At 35.4% G+C, this 17796-nt stretch overlaps 1 protein-coding gene across 7 annotated transcripts; it reads left to right on the forward strand.

The window, feature by feature from the left end:
- The first annotated feature begins 6283 nt into the window (after positions 1 to 6283).
- LOC109153289 lies at positions 6284 to 15495 on the forward strand. 7 transcript variants are annotated; one of them, XM_019301167.1, is made up of 15 exons: positions 6284 to 6530; positions 7177 to 7243; positions 7352 to 7681; positions 8218 to 8316; positions 9007 to 9133; positions 9942 to 10016; positions 10401 to 10549; positions 12142 to 12306; positions 12424 to 12597; positions 13317 to 13405; positions 13829 to 14053; positions 14230 to 14478; positions 14617 to 14715; positions 15073 to 15180; positions 15285 to 15495. In XM_019301167.1, exons 7-15 carry the CDS (start codon positions 10459 to 10461, stop codon positions 15300 to 15302), a joined length of 1218 nt encoding a protein of 405 aa, XP_019156712.1. In that variant the 5' UTR covers positions 6284 to 6530; positions 7177 to 7243; positions 7352 to 7681; positions 8218 to 8316; positions 9007 to 9133; positions 9942 to 10016; positions 10401 to 10458; the 3' UTR covers positions 15303 to 15495. The 7 variants fall into 7 exon arrangements, 6 of the variants coding, with proteins under 6 accessions (XP_019156712.1, XP_019156714.1, XP_019156713.1 ...); XR_002049489.1 differs by lacking the exon at positions 6284 to 6530 and having other exon boundaries at positions 6995 to 7243; positions 14617 to 14701; XM_019301169.1 differs by lacking the exon at positions 6284 to 6530 and having other exon boundaries at positions 6995 to 7243; positions 14233 to 14478.
- Positions 15496 to 17796: the final 2301 nt, after the last annotated feature.

Consider the following 17796-nt stretch of genomic DNA (forward strand, 5'->3'; position numbering starts at 1 on the left):
TCACCACCATCCTCCCAACAAGTATCACTTAAACCGAACACAAATTAGTATTCAATAAACAATGTGTGTATGTGTTGTACATGCTATCATGCATGTATACAACATCTAATATATGTTGGTATCATATGATTTACAAGCAGACATTGAAGTGCAGAGGGGTACACTCAATAATTAAAATTTGATTAGGATTATATAATACATACATATAGTGTAACGTACGCACGCTTTAATTCAGATCAGTTCCTGCGGGCGCTGTGACTCTCTGATCTGCAAACCTAACCTACGTGGTCCATACTACGTTGGACTTAGCTTCAAATATTGTTCTGTTCGTTTCTTTAAACTCTGCATGTCGTCGTCATCATCGTCAGTTAAAGGCCGCCCAGTACATGTCCGGACGGCTGTTCATTTTTCAACATCATCGATCATCGTTTTTGTTGAGGTTTAACCACTCCATTTAGACCACAACAGGGAATGTTGTAGACCAAAATTTAAGGAACCAACGGCAACAGCGTTTGTGCCCGGGAATATATATATTTTCTTTTTCATTTACCCATTAGGGACGTGAGATATGCATGATATATAGATGCCCCGCCTATCTGTCCATTCTTGTCTTGGCATATGTGGGTGTGTATATATATATATTGTAATTATATATGTTTCTATTTGATTGAAGACTATTTTGTATTTAATTTAGCATTTCAATTATGATTAGGAAAATGCTATTTCCCTCTTGAATTATGATGTGACTAATAATCATTATTGGTGCTCATGAATTTGGTGACTCGACTATTATTAGTTAAAATTAATGTTACTTTATTCTCCAATTAGGAAATGCTATGTAATGAGGAAAAAATTGTGAAGGGGTAGATAGGTAACTACGCTTGACTTGGAGTACAGTTGACTAGCCAAGATTTTTTTTTTTTGGATGAGGATAGATATGAATAAAGAAAGATTTATGTCTTGAATGACTAGATAGGGATGAAAAATGGGGTGAGGTTTTGAGGACGAGGAGTATACCTTTGCCCTACCCTACCATATCCTACTGTTATCCTCAGATTTAACATTAATTCATCAAGATATGTTGGCTCAAATATAAAGGGCATCTTTGTGTAGTATAAGGTTGAGAGGTCGATCGTACTCAGTTATACGATGATGTAGTTGAGGGCTAGTACGGTGTTGACTATTGAGAGGAGAATTTGAGCAAAGATCTAAAGAATCAAATTCAGTAACACGAAAAAGTATAAATATATATATATATATATATATATATATATATATATTTTGATCTTCACCACTAACTATAATTTTTAAGAAAAATATTTCATCAAATCATCACAAAATGAAGTGAAGCACAAAATGTTTGCAATTAATTGGCTTGCAAGGTTGCTATAGTGCCTTTATTTTGCATTTATTTATGGCCCGACGAGAAAAATGATAAAAATAATAAAATGATGAGACTAATATATAACATGTTATGTATCACTCCTAATAACGGTTCCTCTGTGACAGGCGCAACAAGATTAACTATAAAAAAGGATATTAATAAGAAATAAATTTGAGAAAGTATTTTAAAGAATCATGCGTATATTAAAAATAAATAAATAAATAAACTTGTGTCCTTCAAATATGACGATTATGCTCTACTCATATCACTCAATTACATCTTTTGTTGGATTACTGTGCTTTTGAGGCAAATCATGTGATTTGTTTTGTATTATGTGTTGGAAGAAATCAAAGAGTTATATATGGAGGGTCCTAGGGTTTGATAAATTTTTAGGAGTTTTTGCAAGTATGACTAGGAAATAAATGATGGGAGAGAAGGAAAAAAAGAAAAAGAAAAAGAAAAAAAAAACAAAGAAAACAAATTTGTCAGTAAAAATAAAAAAAATAATAGAAGTAGTTACTCGCTTAGAAGGCGCGTTCAGTACACACGCTTTCTGGGCGCGCTTGTGAGCTCAACATGAAAGAAAATCAAAGTTTTATAGCTTTTCTCTCTCCACTCCTAAGGCCCACAAAAAATCAATTCTCATGCAAATATAATTTCTTATCTCTCCTCTCTCCTCCAAATCATATTCTCTTATTCCAAGTCATGAAAAAAAATTATTGATCTGATATAGTTGCTCACAATTTACATACTCAATGTTCACAAATTGTGTACATACAACATATAAATTGTGAATTTTGACCCGGTCTACCTTGCAAGGTGGACTCGGGTCAATGGTATAACTATTGAATGCAAATGCTTGTTCAATCGTTATATCGTGTACCAGGTGCACAATGCCACTTGTGTACCCTTGCCCAAAACGACGACGTTTTTATAAGTTGGTGGGGAGTTGACGCGACAGACACCTTTACGTCCAATCCCGTTACAGTTTTTTTTAACACTTGTGTTTATGTGTATTATGTTTAGAGTTTATGTGTATTATGTTAAGAGTATATGTGTATTTTTAACACTTGTGTTTATGTATATTATGTATTATGTTAGGAGTTTATGTGTATTCTACTATACAATCCTGTACATACGAAATAGAGAATTTTTAGAAACAGAATTTCTAAAAAGAACCGTTCAGGATGTACAATGCATTGTGCACCGCAAATTATGTCCTGGAAACGTGTTCACCATGAATGGTGAACACGGGTCGAAATAGTGTCGTTTTTACGGGATTTTTTTTTTATAGTTAATGTGCTGTTAACGACGCACGTTTGTTCAGATTATAAATTTTCTGTTATGAGATTATGAATGTACTGTAAATTCATAATCTCATAACAGAAAATTCATAATCGCATAAAAGAAAACTCATAATCTCATAAAAGAAAATTCATAATTTCATAACTGCACATTCATAAATCCATGCCTGCGCATTCATAATTTATGAATGTTGAAGAAACTTGCGCGAAATATGAAAATAAAGAAGAAAAATTGTGCGATTAATTAAAAAAAAAATGATAACGGTACACCGTTACCGTTGGGACCGTGTTCACCATCCATGGCGAACACGGCAATTTATATCCTACACCACGGCGGGCGTTGCACTGTACGCCCAGATGCAAAACGATGTCGTTTTAATTTATTTATTTTTTTTGAAATTTCTCGCCCCAGTGAATGGCAGTAATTTTTTCTTTAAAAAAAACTCGCTGTTCAAAATGTACATAATGTTATACTAGAATACACATAATTGTATACATGAATGTACATAATTATATAACAAAATATACATACTCTTTTTAAAAGATAATACACATAATCTAACATAATACATAATAAACATAAACTTTTAACATAATACACATCAACTCTTAACATAATACACATAAATTTTCTGATTCGGATGTACATAATTGTATAAAAAGAATGTACATAACTGTATGAACAAATACACATAATTGTGTGAACAAATACACATAATTGTGTGAACAAATACACATAATCACAACAACTTCCTACCGCGCCTCCCAAAACGACGTCGTTTTGGGAGACGCGCGGCGCATAGTGCTACGCGCGCCGTGGTGTAAGATATAACGATTGGGTGAACACGGTTCCATGGCATAACGATTGATTGTGCGCCTGCACGATGTAATTTGCCATGCTTGTTCCCTTTTAAGTTTTAGTGGCTTGTAGGCCCAATGAGTATTCTCTTCTAGGGCTTCAAATAATAGAAATGCAATGTGGTTGGACAATTCATTTGGATAAGAAGTAAAGGAGTAGTTATGCCGAGCAATCGTGGTGCACACGGTTATAAAAACGATGTCGTTTTAACGTTCAATTTTTTAAAAAAAATTTAGTTTCAATTGCCGTTAACGGCGTTATGTTGTGCATAATTTGAACTATACATCCATAACTTCATAATTATACATTCAAAATTGCATAACTACACATCCATAACTTCATAACTATACATTCAGAATTGTATAACTACACATCAATTAACTTCATAACTATACATTCAGAATTACATAACTACACATCCATAACTTCATAACTATACATTCAGAATTCCATTCATAACTACACATCCATAACTTCATAACTATATATTCATAATGTGAAATTATAAAATTATGAATATATATTTAGATAACTAATCGCAATCAAAAATGATTTTTTTTTTAAGTAACATAATTTGCCGAAGTAAAGAGTGCATGATTTGAATTTTGGCGTTGACAAAAATAATGAGAAAATGATTACAACATTCTCACATTGAGGACCGATTAGCAATTAAATCACTTGCTTCCAAAGAATCTACTGAAACGGGTTGTTGCTAGGGCTGAAAACACAATTATAGTGTTTAATTGCATTTCAGAAAATTGTTTTAATGTGTTTGGTTTATTTTTTTGAAAAATGAGCAGGAAAGAAAATAATCAAATACTTTAAACTTTATTTTGTCAACTCCAAAAATAAAATCAGCGATCGACGCCAGTTGCATTCAACCAGAAAGTGAACACAACCGGTTGGTCGCCTTCCCATCTCAGAGAAGGCGACCACTCCATCGAAGAAGATGACAAACTGCTCACCCTCTCCAATGGAAGATGACCAGTTGGTCACTAATGAGATAGATTGGAAAAGATGACTGAGGAAGAATGTTGGAAAGGTGAAGAAAAGAGACTTGGAAAATGACTTTTCTTTATAAAAAAAAATAAAAAGTTATTTTCTAGAATTTTCTTTTAGAAAAATAAGGTAATTTTTTCCTTTGATCGGAATTGATTTTCCATGATTTTTAATTTTCTAAACTTTACAAAACACTGGAAACCCAAAAAATAATTTCAAAAATTATTTTATGTGTTTCTAAACACACCCTTAGTTGGGCTGGACTTCTTCTTCTTCTTCTCTTTTTTTTTTTTTTTTTTTTTTTTTTTTGAAAATAGTTGGGCTGGACTTTGGGTAAATATACATAGGTAAACAGTTGGGCTGGAATTTGGGTAAATATACTTAGGTATGATATGTGAGATTAAAGTTTGAAATAAAAAAGAATAATGGTCAAATAGGTCACTCAACTGTACGTCAAAGTGTATTGTATTCATAATTTCATAATTATACATTCATACTTCCGTAACTGTAAATTCATAATTTTCGAAGCTCTATGTTCACAATTTTAGAGCTCTATGTTTATAATTTTATCACTATATTTTCATAATAGTAAGTTCATAATGTCAGAGCTCTGTGTTCATAATTCCATAACTGTACATTCATAATTTTGTAACTGTACATTCATAATTTCGTAACTGTACATTCATAATTCAATAATTGTAAATTCATAATTTTCAAAGCTCTATGTTCACGATTTTATCACTATATGTTCATAATTGTAAGTTCATAATGTCAGAACTCTGTGTTCATAATTCCATAATTCTATAACTGTACATTCATAATTCTACAAACGAATAACGCCGTTAATGGCGAGACAAAATCAATTTTTTTAAAAAAAACTGGAATGCCAGGAAAAACGACGTCGCTTTGGACTCGTATCCATAATGCATTGTGGGCACGAGTCCACAGCATAATTTGCGCCAAAGTGCAATTAGATCATTGAACTAAAAAAAATACAATTGAGCCATTGAATAATACAAAAACATGTAATTTAACATAAAATAACCTGTTTATCTGATGTAGCAAGTTACCGATTTTAAAGTTAATTTTTTAAAATAATTTTAAATAAATAATTAATTAAAATATTATTTAAAAAAAAAAAAACAGAAACTGCCTGTTGGATACGATGCCGGCTTCTCCATGGCCGTAGACGAACCTCCACCTCCATGGCCCGGAGACGAACCTCCCCCTCCAGCCATGGAGACGAAGGACCGTCCCTTCGTCTCCGGCCAGCAGTTCCTCTTTTTTTTTTTTTATTATTTATTTTATTTTATTAATTATTAATTATTTAAAATTATTTAAAAAAATTAATTTTAAAATCGGTAACTTGCTACATCAGGTAAACATGTCATTTTGAGCTAAATTGCATATTTTTGTGTTGTTCAATGGTTTAATTGCATTTTTTTTTTTTTTTTTTAGTTCAATGGCTCAAATAGATTTTTTTTTTTTAGTTTAATGGTCTAATTGCACTTTGGTGTGCAGTTGAATGGTCTATTTGATCTTTATTTCAAATTAAAAACAACTAATACATCACCTGCCAGACACCTTGTGCTCAGATGACATGAGTAACATTTTCTATTTAGGAGGTCATGAGAAAGTGTCAGTGAAGGTCTAATAACTTAGAAACTACAATCTAATAGATATACCATTAAAAAAAAAAAAAAAAAAAAAACACCACCACCACCTCACCCATTTTTACAAGGGTGGTATTTTATTCTTCGTAAAGATGGGCAAAGTCGCCGGCGTCATCAAAGGTCGCCGCTGGACCCTCAGGTTCGATCCGTTGCCGCTGGAACCTTTCCCGCTACTTCATCTACCTACAGCTCGAGCCTGCTCGCTGGAATCTCAAATCTCTATGGCGGCGGCGGCGACGGCGACACCACCAAGCGCCGACTCAGAAAGACTTGCCTCCCCCTCCCTCTGCCTCGGTCTCCTCTTCCTCACTGTAAACTTTTGACCTCTCTTGTTATATCCAAGTTCTAGTGTATGCCAATAATAATGCTTCTTCAGTTGATTGATGAAATTGCCAAGAAATTTTGAAATCTTTCATTTGTGATGATCATGACTGTTTTCAGGGCTTTATTTCAATTAAATGGTGGGATTTTGTTGCTTCATTTTTTGTTGTGATTGAAGCTGGTATTCTTATGCTATGATCATTGGAAATTTCCATTGTTGGGGAGTTTTTATGCTAAAAGAAGGAAATAAATTGTTAAGGATAAGAAAAAGCACTAACATAGTTCTAATAGCAAGAAAGGTGGTTTTTTCAAAGTGTGTTACCACTAAGTGAATGGTCAAGGTGATTGCTTTGATAAAAAGTGGAATTTTTTTTCCTTCCCAGTAGAAAAATGCGAGGCTTTAAAGGATTTAACCAATCTGAAAAGATGGTTAACCCATGGCTAGCATCTTTAGCCCCTGATAATATGCTTTTTAGACAATGAAGAGTGCTGTCTGTTCTCATAATATGTGGATTACATCAGATTCTGTACGCTAAAGAAAGAACTCATAAATGTCTGGGAGCAATTAACATGTCACTTTGTTTTTTATTTTCTAACGAAACTACTACATATTGCTAACTGTGCTGTGTATTCTAGGCATTCCACTGATCGTGAGGTTGCTATTATGATTTGTATGGCTTATTTATCATATATGCTCTCTGAAGTAAGTGTTCCTAAACATTCTCAGCTCTGTTAAATTTAGTTTCTTACTATTTGTCATGGAGTAATTAGGAGTGTAATTATTCTTGCACTGACAATTAATATTTTGCAGTTATTTTCTTTAAGTGCCATCCTCACTGTCTTCTTCTGTGGGATTGTGATGTCACATTACACCTGGCACAATGTCACTGATTGTGATGTCGAATTGAAGTGCTGGAGAAACTTGCTTGTTTAGTGGTGAATTGCTGAGGATTTTATAAAAGGAGTTGGGGAAATGGGAGTTGACGCTGGGACACTATTGTCGAAGATGAATCTGTTAACAGCCTCCGATCATGGCTCAGTGGTGAACCTATTTGTGGCTCTTATCTGTGCGTGTATTGTTATTGGCCATCTCTTGGAAGAAAGCCATTGGATGAATGAATCCATTACTGCTCTCTCAATTGTGAGTTGGAATGTTTAGTGTTTGTGTGTGCGTGCCAGTTTCCATTGATTGCTTGATTGCTGTTGAGAATAAGTTAAGTTCTGTTTTTCTTCCATGTATTTTGGTTTTCTGGCTGTCAGGGAATATGTACTGGCGTTGTTATTCTAGTTACCTCCAGAGGAACAAGCTCGCATATTTTAGTTTTCACCCTTTGGCTATGGAGTATTATAGAAAATGTGAAAATGACCAAATATCTAAAGTTGAAAATCTTGTTTAATTTAAGATAATCTCAAGAGGTCTGTTTTTGAGCAAGAACTTAGGTGGTTAGAAATTATGTTGTATCTGATAATAGTTTCTTTTATCTTCATTTTGCAAACTTTACATTACATTTTGAGTTAGTTTGCACACTTTTTCTCAATGAAGCCTTATTTTATCAATCACAGAAATTTTCTCTTTGAAGCAGTATTATCTAATATATTTTGTTTTAACTGGCTGCTACTATTACTTAAATTGCATCAATCACTCATTTTCATTTTAACCCTTTGCAATGTTGACAGGTTTCAGGTGAAAAAGAAGCAATGTTTTTTGTAATATCTCAACTATTATGCTTTTTGGAGCACTTGGTACCTTGATATCCTTCATCATCATATCATTGGGTAAGCTACTGTGTCTACATGTATTCCTTGTAATTTTTGTTAAGTATGCTAAAACTTCTGAATCATCGCCATTAACATTCACAGTCTCTTTCTCTATATGTGTCGATAAAATTTTGGCTTAGTGTGCAATATAATATGTTGTAGTGTTGATAGTTATGTGTTGAGAAAGTTTGGAGTACAGTGTTGATAGAATAAAATTTTGACAGTGTTGATGAGTTGATTATATTGGTTGGATTGTAGTCACTGTACAGGAGAAAATTGTATTATTAACAAATTAATATTTTTTTTGAAAATTAACAATAGGCGTATGTTCCTGGATAGGAACAAACACTTTTTTTTTTGGTTAAATAATCACAAAGATTGAATAAGGTAGCGTCGAAATTAAGCTTAGTCGTAGGTTGTATTTGAGCTGGCCTATTTTACCTCCTAGATGTTGAGAATCCAAATGTCGGATTTGGGTGCTTAGTAGATTCTGGTCTTAAATCTTTCCAAAACGGGTTTTATGGTCAATTTCAGTCTTTCAACATCTCCATCGTCAAGATTTTGTGCCAATGTGTAAAATTTTCTCAGAGTCAAATTAAGGTGGAAATTGTGCTCCATTCTAGTGAATTGTTCATTGGAATAATTGAAGTGATTTTTATCCTATTCATCATTTAGTTAAAGTGTTGTCGTTGATTTGGTATTTCACAGGAAAGGTTGCCATGGAAGGGAGAATTGAACATAAGTTTGACATGAAGCCTCACATTAGGAATATGGAGGAATACAGGAAATTCGTGAAAGAACAAATAAGTTGATGATTAAGAACAGACAGATACAGGTAGAGTAGATTATAGATCGTTCTACTGTTTGTAACTTGGCAGCTCCCACCATCATGGTTTAAAAAGGCGCGCCTCAGTACGCCTCAAGGCGAGGCGGTAGGGTATAGCCTTGAGGCGTCCGCCTCTCAGGCAATGTTAGAGGCGGACGCCTCAGGCCATAGAGGCGTACGCCTCAGACACGCCTAAGGCGTGTCTGAGGCAAGGCGTGTCTGAGGCGTTAAGTGAGGCTGTTTAGGCCTTTTAGATGTTAGAAAGTCCAACTATTATTTGTTTAAGCCCAATACAAAAAAACCCAACCCAATGACCCAATAACCCTAGACTAGAATTAGAAGTCAGTGTAAGTAATTCAAAGAAACGGGAAGTGCGATTGTGCGAAGAGCCGAAGACTGCGAACTCACTGTGCGAGAGTGAAGTCTGCGACGCGACCTCCCCCCTCCGGCGACCTCCCCCTCTGGCGACCTCCCCCCTCCGACGACCTCCAAGTTCCGGCGACCTCCAACCCTCCAACTTTAGATTGTTATGCATTTGTTTGCTTTAGACTTATATTATGTTTGATGTTTTGTGGTGTGTTTCTTTGAGACCAATGAAACTTTTAGCTAATGAATATTAATCTTATATTTTGGTAAATTTTATGAATAATGTTTACAGGCTTACAGCTTACTAATATATTCTGAGGCTAAAAATTGAGGCTTACGCCTCAATACGCCTCGCCTCAAAATAGAAAACGCCTCAAGGCACGCCTCCGCCTTTTTAAACCTTGCCCACCATTGCCTTATCGTCTTATACGTTTGATTCATTGTCAACTAGATAATAGATAATGATCGTGGTGTGCACATGAGGTCGATGCCTGGGATGTTGGGTTTGATTGCATCTGGCTCTAAGGTACTTAATTTCCATCCTCTGGGTTCACTGAATTACATTGGATGGGTTTTAACTTTTCAGTCGTATATTGTACTCGATTGGAATACAGGAGACTTGCTTATAGATGCTGTGTTTGACTATGATTTCAATTTGAAAAAACGTTTTTGAATAATTGCTTTGTCCTGCTTGAATTTTCATCTCATTTTGATGTTTGAACCTCGTATCAATCTTGTTAGCTAACCATAGCCATAGGGTGTCTGAAACATTCTTGGCAAGTATGTATGATTGCCTTTATTTCCATTACTGTACTCAAGGTTCAACTTTCTATTTTTGGTTTCTGTGCTTACGGTCCCTTCATGTGATTGGAATAATAACAGCCACTTTCTATTTCTGGTCTCTGTGCAGGAGAAGAAGCAAGCAGCTCCAGTTAAGGGACCTGAAGTCAAAAGAACTAGAAGGGACCATGGAGAGCTGGAGGATATCATGTTTAAGCTTTTTGAAAGACAACCTAATTGGACCTGAAGCAGCTAGTCCAAGAAACAGATCAACTCGCAGTACCTGCACGGGCTTAGCTCAATGGTTTAGTGGGTAGTATTTGGGGTATGAGACCAAGGTTCGAACCTCGGCGGCGGCAGTGTGGGAATTATGTCCAAAGTGGGCAGATTCTTTGTGCGCACCGGCATTTGGCCCTGCCTACTAACCCATTGAGTGACCGTGATTTACATCCTCCCACATGCTCTATCGGGTCGGAGTGTGGGGGGCCCTTAAGGTTGGGGATTAAGCCTTTTGGGGTAAGATCAACTCGCAGTATGTTGTTTGATAATTGCATCCTAATTTATTCTTGCTTCGTACCTTTGATTTTATGATCGTATTCATATTAAATTAACCTACATAATTCGCTAAAAGAGTTAATCATAATCATAATAATTGATTTGACAATAATACCCTTAGATTTAACACCCATTTAACATAAATTTTAACGGAAGACTATTTATGGTAAAAAATGAAAGTCAAGTACATGTTTTGGTCGAGTTGAAATTGGGCTAAATTGAGTACTAGCCTAATAGTTAGTTGACCATTTGTGGTATTAACTCTTTATATTAAATTAAATATATTAAATATATTAAATATTTGTATATATATACTTCCTTACTCAATATTCCATATTAATATAAAGATAGATATTATTATAATTTTTAATTTTCAACCATTAGATCTACTAGATCAACTCACCTGATTATGGTATATATATATGGATTGGCAAGTAGGCCCCGTTTGGATAGATTGTCTTCATAATGAATTTTGTCATCTTCTTTCCCTGTATCTAATATTTAATCTCCAGTTGATTGCATGTGGTATCCATGGTATCTGTTTGATTGACCATAAGTACTAGACTACTAGATACTGATTAATGATTTATTAATAATATATCCTAAAACACTTCCCCAAGCTACTCGTAACTCTTGTTATCCTAAATTAGTTTCGATGGACTGGCATTGTTTAAATGACTTATTGTTATTCCTTTAATTTGCCGTAAAACAAAGCTAAGCTTCTTCTATCTGCTACAGTTCTACAGATCGATCATCTGATCTACTGGCCAGAGGGCATGTTCCAATTCTGGGTGGTGGGTCGGAGAGCGAATCCACAGCTTGTCATTCGGACTTAGTAGATATAACTTTTTGCATAGTGGTAAGACTTGATTTGACTATAAGAAATAAGGAATCTAGTATCCGGATTCGTATCTACTGAAACACACATTATCCTTTAGTGTTTGAACAATCCATAGAGAATGAATCTACTATGTGTGTATATAAGTGGCAACCTTAGAACACAATCATCAGAGCAATTCATATATTATAGTCACCGGCTTGAATACGTAACTAGGAAAGGTGAAGAAACATGTCTATGGTTCTTGTTGTTTACGATGGTTCCATGTGTCCTCGCCTCTTAAGCCTCATCAACTCAAAGTTTCAAGGTACGCATGCATGCATACGCATCGAATGAAACCCACCCTAGCTACGTACCCTAGTTTACTCAAGTTTCGGGTTTTTGTCAATCCTCTTAGCTAATTAAGCTTCTACAAATGCCTAGCTTCTTGTATTTATGAAATGCCGATTAACATTTCTTTATTGGCGCATATATGCAGTTGAAGTGAGGAACCCTTCCGAAGCTTTGGAAATCTTGCGAATGAGCAGGGGAGGAGCGCGAGGCTTTGATCTTGTTATTGCATATGCACACAAGTGTCAACCGAATGTCACTAAATTAAAAAACTTCATTAAAAGCGAATTTGATCAGCAGCTTCCAATAGTTTGTGAGCTAAATCATTTAATAGATTAATTTTAATTGGTTATATATATGCAATGTATGTATAGTAGTATGTACCTGGCTTTTTTCACTAATATATCTTATACTTTTTGTATATGTATAGGTTTCAAATGCATAGCAGTGGAGGGTTTTGATGAGCTAAACGGCATGCCAGCGTGTCATTTGATAGATAAATGGAAGTCAGATACAAAGCGCAAAGAATGCCAGTTGAAATGGACCGAACAACTCAATTTCATCTTCTTTTTGGCAGTGGATAGTCTTAGTTTACGTGGCGACGGTAAGAATTGAAGATCTATTCATTGTCACCCGCGGCCTCTTAGTTTTATTTATTATTGCAATAGTTATGCTGTGCAACCGTGTGCACCATGCATGGTGCACACGGTTGCAAAACGACGTCGTTTTGACTAAAAACGCGCGTCCCATTAAAAAAAAAATTCAGTTTCGATTCCCCTCAACAGCATTATGTTGTTCACTTATTGTGAATATTTAGTTCATTGATTGTGGATATTTAGTTAATTCATTGTGGATATTTAGTTCATTCATTGTGGATATTTAGTTCATTCATTTTGAATTTTGTGTTATTCATTCACTGTGGATATATAGTTATAAATTTGTGGATATATAGTTATGAATTTGTGGATATAAAATTCAAATTATGCACAAAAAAATGCTATTGCCGGGAATCGAACCTGATTTTTTTTTTTTTTAAGTGAGACGCGCGTTTTTAATCAAAACAACGTTGTTTTTGCAACCGTGTGCACCATACATGGTGCAAACGGTTGCACAGCATAATTTGAGCTATTATTTATCCACTCCAATTTCATGGCCGGGAGGCCACAAGTTGGTCCAAAACCTAATGGGTTGGCCCAATTGACATCCCTACCGGGAGCCGCCGTCATTCATCTAGACGGCATGCATGCATTACATTGAAAGTCAAAATGAATTTGTCTTTTTTCTTTTATTTTTAATATATATTTCAAAATTTCCTACACGCAGAAGTTACGGCAGGTCGGGTTTTGATGTGCATGAAAGATATTCAGCAGGGATTGCAATTGACGGAACGACAAGTCAACAGCCATCTGCAGGTATATTTACTTTTAATAGTGAATGAATTTTTAATACCTTCGTATGATGGAGTATATTAGATTATTATGAATAAATAATAATATATATAATTTGGGGTAATAATACGTACTCATCCTGCATTTTATTATTATGTTTTCATTATAACATATGCACAAACTTTTACCTATCTACCTAGCTTCAAAACATTATGGTCCTGTTTGGTAAAATAGTTAGTTTATTCGTCAATTTTGACTTGATTGATCACTATTAGTTGTTTGACATGATTAAATAACCAATATAAGTATTTGATTAATAGGTTTTTGTAACAGCTTATTGTTCCAAAACACTAAAATTCAAAAAGCTACTCAAAGCAGCTTTTTGAGAAAGTTAGTTTGTATGTAATAGTGAAACAACAATTTAACATTTGATTTGAAAATTTTCAGAAACATCGAAATTTCTTATCGAAATCGCAAAGGAAAAACAAACTTGCCAGAGATGTAGAGAAATTCCGGAAGCTTCAGAATGAAAACTTGGCAGACATGGGTCAAGCAATTACAGCCCAGATGCAGTTTACGACTGATATTGGAAGTAATGCTTATTATGCTAGTCAAAATCCGAACATGCCCATGTTTGATGGACAAGATTATTTCACTGGTGATCCTAACCAGGTATCTCTATCGTTCTGAATTAATGAATTGAGTGGGTTGTATAAATGACGAGTTTAAGCTCTAGCCCCCGACAAAACTAATATTTTGAATTTTGCAAACATTAACATTGTTGCAAGAAACTACAACCAAACAATGCTTCTTTTGCTAATCAAGAATTATTGATTGAAAATATGCAGCAGCAGGGGGTTAACGGATTAAGCTGTCCGATGAGTCAGAGTCATAATCTTCCTTTCAGAGTGATTGGAGGTAACAACTCATCATACCCTCCATATCCAACACAAAGCAATGAACAACAACAATTCCAAGCTTCATTGGTGTCTAATGGTGGCATGCAACATAATTCAAGTGCCAATTATTACCTGGTTAATGTTACTAATACTGTTGTTGACAATCAACTTAATATTGATCATTGCCCTCTCACTCAGGTATTATTAACCTTATCGATCAATCCATAAATTGAATTATATATCATGAATGGTATCCCATATTTTATTCTTCTTACAATTTCTTATTTTAAAATTGTCAATTAAATAATATATCATGTGAGTATTTAATTTTTGCAGCAAATTTCCAATGGATTTGCAATGGATAATAATTACAATGGAAGTGTTCACACTCAGCCATTGCAAGACTATTCTCTGTGCGGTGGTCCGTATGCCCAAGTCAGTCTATAATGTTTATTTGTTTAATATACTTCCCTTATTTAAAAAAAAAAATTGGTGAATATTAGTAGTAAATTAATGAGACTTATTTCTTTTGCTTTTACTATATATAATATAATATAATATAATATAATGGTGAATTTTAATAAAATTTCAACCCAACTGTCTTTAACCATTACAATCTTAATTAGATTATTAATTATGAAATTTAGCTAGCTAGCTATATAATGCACAGCCCCATAAGTGGCACGATAGGTAATTCACAATTCTTACTCGAGGATAGTTCTCATTTGTGTCAACATTGCTGTTTTATGAAAACAACGTAACATTAACCAAGAAATTGGTGTCTATATGCAGGATATGGCGTCAATAGCGCCATGGCAGCAGATAAACAGTAACAGTGAGTTGCATGATGTTGTTGGGACATCTCAACAACAAAGTCTCAACCAGCATTACTCACCTCAGGCATAGCCAATCTCCTAATTATCTTTCATGTTTTTTTTTTTTGGATGAAACTAACAAAGCTCAAATTTTATTGTAATATTATTTTGGTTTTGATTTTGTTGTAGCTTGACTGGCGATTCTAACGTGGATTGGATTTATCTGGATGAGCTGAAAATGATGATTGATAAATGACTACCTAAATTTTAATTTCACATGTCTCCATCTGTTACAAGTGAACTTCAATTCGTTGCAGACTCTTCTTTATCTTGTTTTGTTAATGTAATTTATCTTTATTTGTTAGTTTAAAAGCTTTTTAATTACTGATCAAACTTAATTTTATATTATATAATCCATTTTTCCGCCAATAGTTTATGTGTGGCTAATAACAATAATGTTGGTTTTTGGGCCTAGGGAGGTCCCACACAACCGTGGTTGGTGGATTCACCGTTTACAATGCGGCTTATAGAAAAATGAGTAGAAAAAATATAACTCAATGCTTTTGTACTTGGAAACCGAAAGGTGAAAACCACAGGCTTTTTGGGGCACTGCCAAGCCAATACTTTCACTATTCTTGTAGCTATTGGTACATAGTATATGGTTATTTTGTGTATGTAACATTGTGTAGAGATAGAGCTACTATACTTTGTATATAGAGAGGGAGTATTCTTCATGCGTGGGAGAGTGGTAGAGTCCTCTCATATGGAGTCTTCTTCATGTGGTCTTCTTGCTTAGATGAGTGGAGAGTGGTTGTGGAAGAGTGCATTCTCTTTGGGAGAGTGATGAAGTCTTCTTGGGGATGAAAGAATAGTGAGTGGTAGGATAGTACTTGAGAGAGTCTTCCCACATGTAGATGCATGAGTGACCCCCTTCCTTGTGCTCTTCTTCTCCTTCTTATAGCTAGCCAACCACATAGTGTCCGTTAGACCATTTAGTATGGTATTGATGGGTAGTAAATGGGGTAACAAATGGTAGGTTATGATGAGGTAAGTAAATATGTGTTTTAATAGGACTTTAAGGGTAGATAATTAGGGGGGTTAGGAATTGAGGGGTAATAATTAGGAGTTTAATATGGGCTAACGGCTAGTTTAGGCCGATCTTCTACCCGTGTCGATTCCACACTCGCGCCGACTTCCGAGTCTAGCCGACTCCTCGGTTTGGCTCATATCTCTTTTAGACTTTTCCTCACCTGGACCTGGCCCTTTCTCCTCCTGGACCTCTCTTCCTCTGGGCTTGATCCCCTTTTTTTTCTTGGGCGGCGGGCCCACGGGATTCACACCCCATCAACTAGTCCCTCACTTTTCAATATTGAGCCCTCTCTAGCTCGAATGTTGGAAAGTATCCGTCTTCTTAATGCAAATTGCTTAAGTCACTCCTCAATCTCCTCTTTTTAATGATCGGATTACAGCCGAATCCTCTGTGATCTCCTTGATTTCATCCTCATGACTCCTCTTTGCTATATAACTGACTGCTTCAGTAGAGGGGACCCTCTGACTTCGAGCCCCTTTTTCTTCATCCGTCGAATTGACTCTCAGCTGTCACTTTTCTTTCCTTGATAAACTTCTAAGGGTTTGGACCCTCGATTCTTTTTTTATTCACCGAGTCCCTCAGTCGATGTGACTTTCGGTGATAGCTTCTTTTTTCTCTAAGAAATGCCTAGGGTCGGAACCCTGGTTTCTTTTCTCTTTTTCTCTAAGAAACGTCTAAGGGTCGGAACCCTTGTTTCTTTTCTCTTTTCTTGCTGAGTCCCTCAGTCGAGGCAACCCTTTAGGCTTTTTCTATTTCAGAAACAGTTTAGCGTCAGTGCCCTGTCGTTTCGCTCTTTTCTTGCTGAGTCCCTCAGTCGAGGCAACCCTTTAGGCTTTTTCTATCTCAGAAACAGTTTAGGGTCAGTGCCCCGTCGTTTCTCTCTTTTCTTACCGAGTCCCTCAGTCGAGGCAACCCCTGTAGGCTTTTTCTATGAAACGGCTAAAGGACAGTGCCCTTTGTTTCTTTCTTTTCTTGCCGAGTCCCTCAGTCGATGCGATCCTTTAGGCTTTTTCTATCTCAGAAACAGTTTAGGGTCAATGCCCCGTAGTTTCTCTCTTTTCTTGCCGAGTCCCTGCTCGAGGCGACTCTTTTGGCTTTTTCTAAGGGTCCTAACCCTTGTTTCTTTTTTTTTTTTTCTCGCCGAGTCCCTGCTCGAGGCGACTCCTGTCTACGATTCTTATTCTCTGAGTAAACTTCTTGGACTCTTGGTTCTTTTACTAACTCGAGTGACTCTCAGTTGTAGCTTGACTATTCAATATATAAAAGAGTAATTAAGGCATAGATCAACTCGCACAATTGAATGTTAACTCTATTGGTTACAAATGAGTGTTTGTACGAAAGATAAACAAAAACAATGAGGTAGTGTGATATAAAGCGAGTTCTGTAGCCAAGGGTTCACGTAGAGACCTATAATTGATTTTGGTAAAATAGATGACATTAAGTTCCGCTACATAATATGATTGGCAGAATAACAAATTTAGATATGCAACTAATATTTATTTCGAAAAGTCTATGAAGGATTTAATGTTCTCAAAAATGAGAAAAATAAAAATTACAACATGTATAATATTAAAGAGTAAATACCCAAAATGGTCCCTCGACTATAGCTAA

The sequence above is a fragment of the Ipomoea nil genome, unplaced genomic scaffold (genome assembly GCF_001879475.1).
Source record: "Ipomoea nil cultivar Tokyo-kokei standard unplaced genomic scaffold, Asagao_1.1 scaffold2480, whole genome shotgun sequence".
In the NCBI taxonomy this organism is placed as follows: Eukaryota; Viridiplantae; Streptophyta; class Magnoliopsida; order Solanales; family Convolvulaceae; genus Ipomoea; species Ipomoea nil.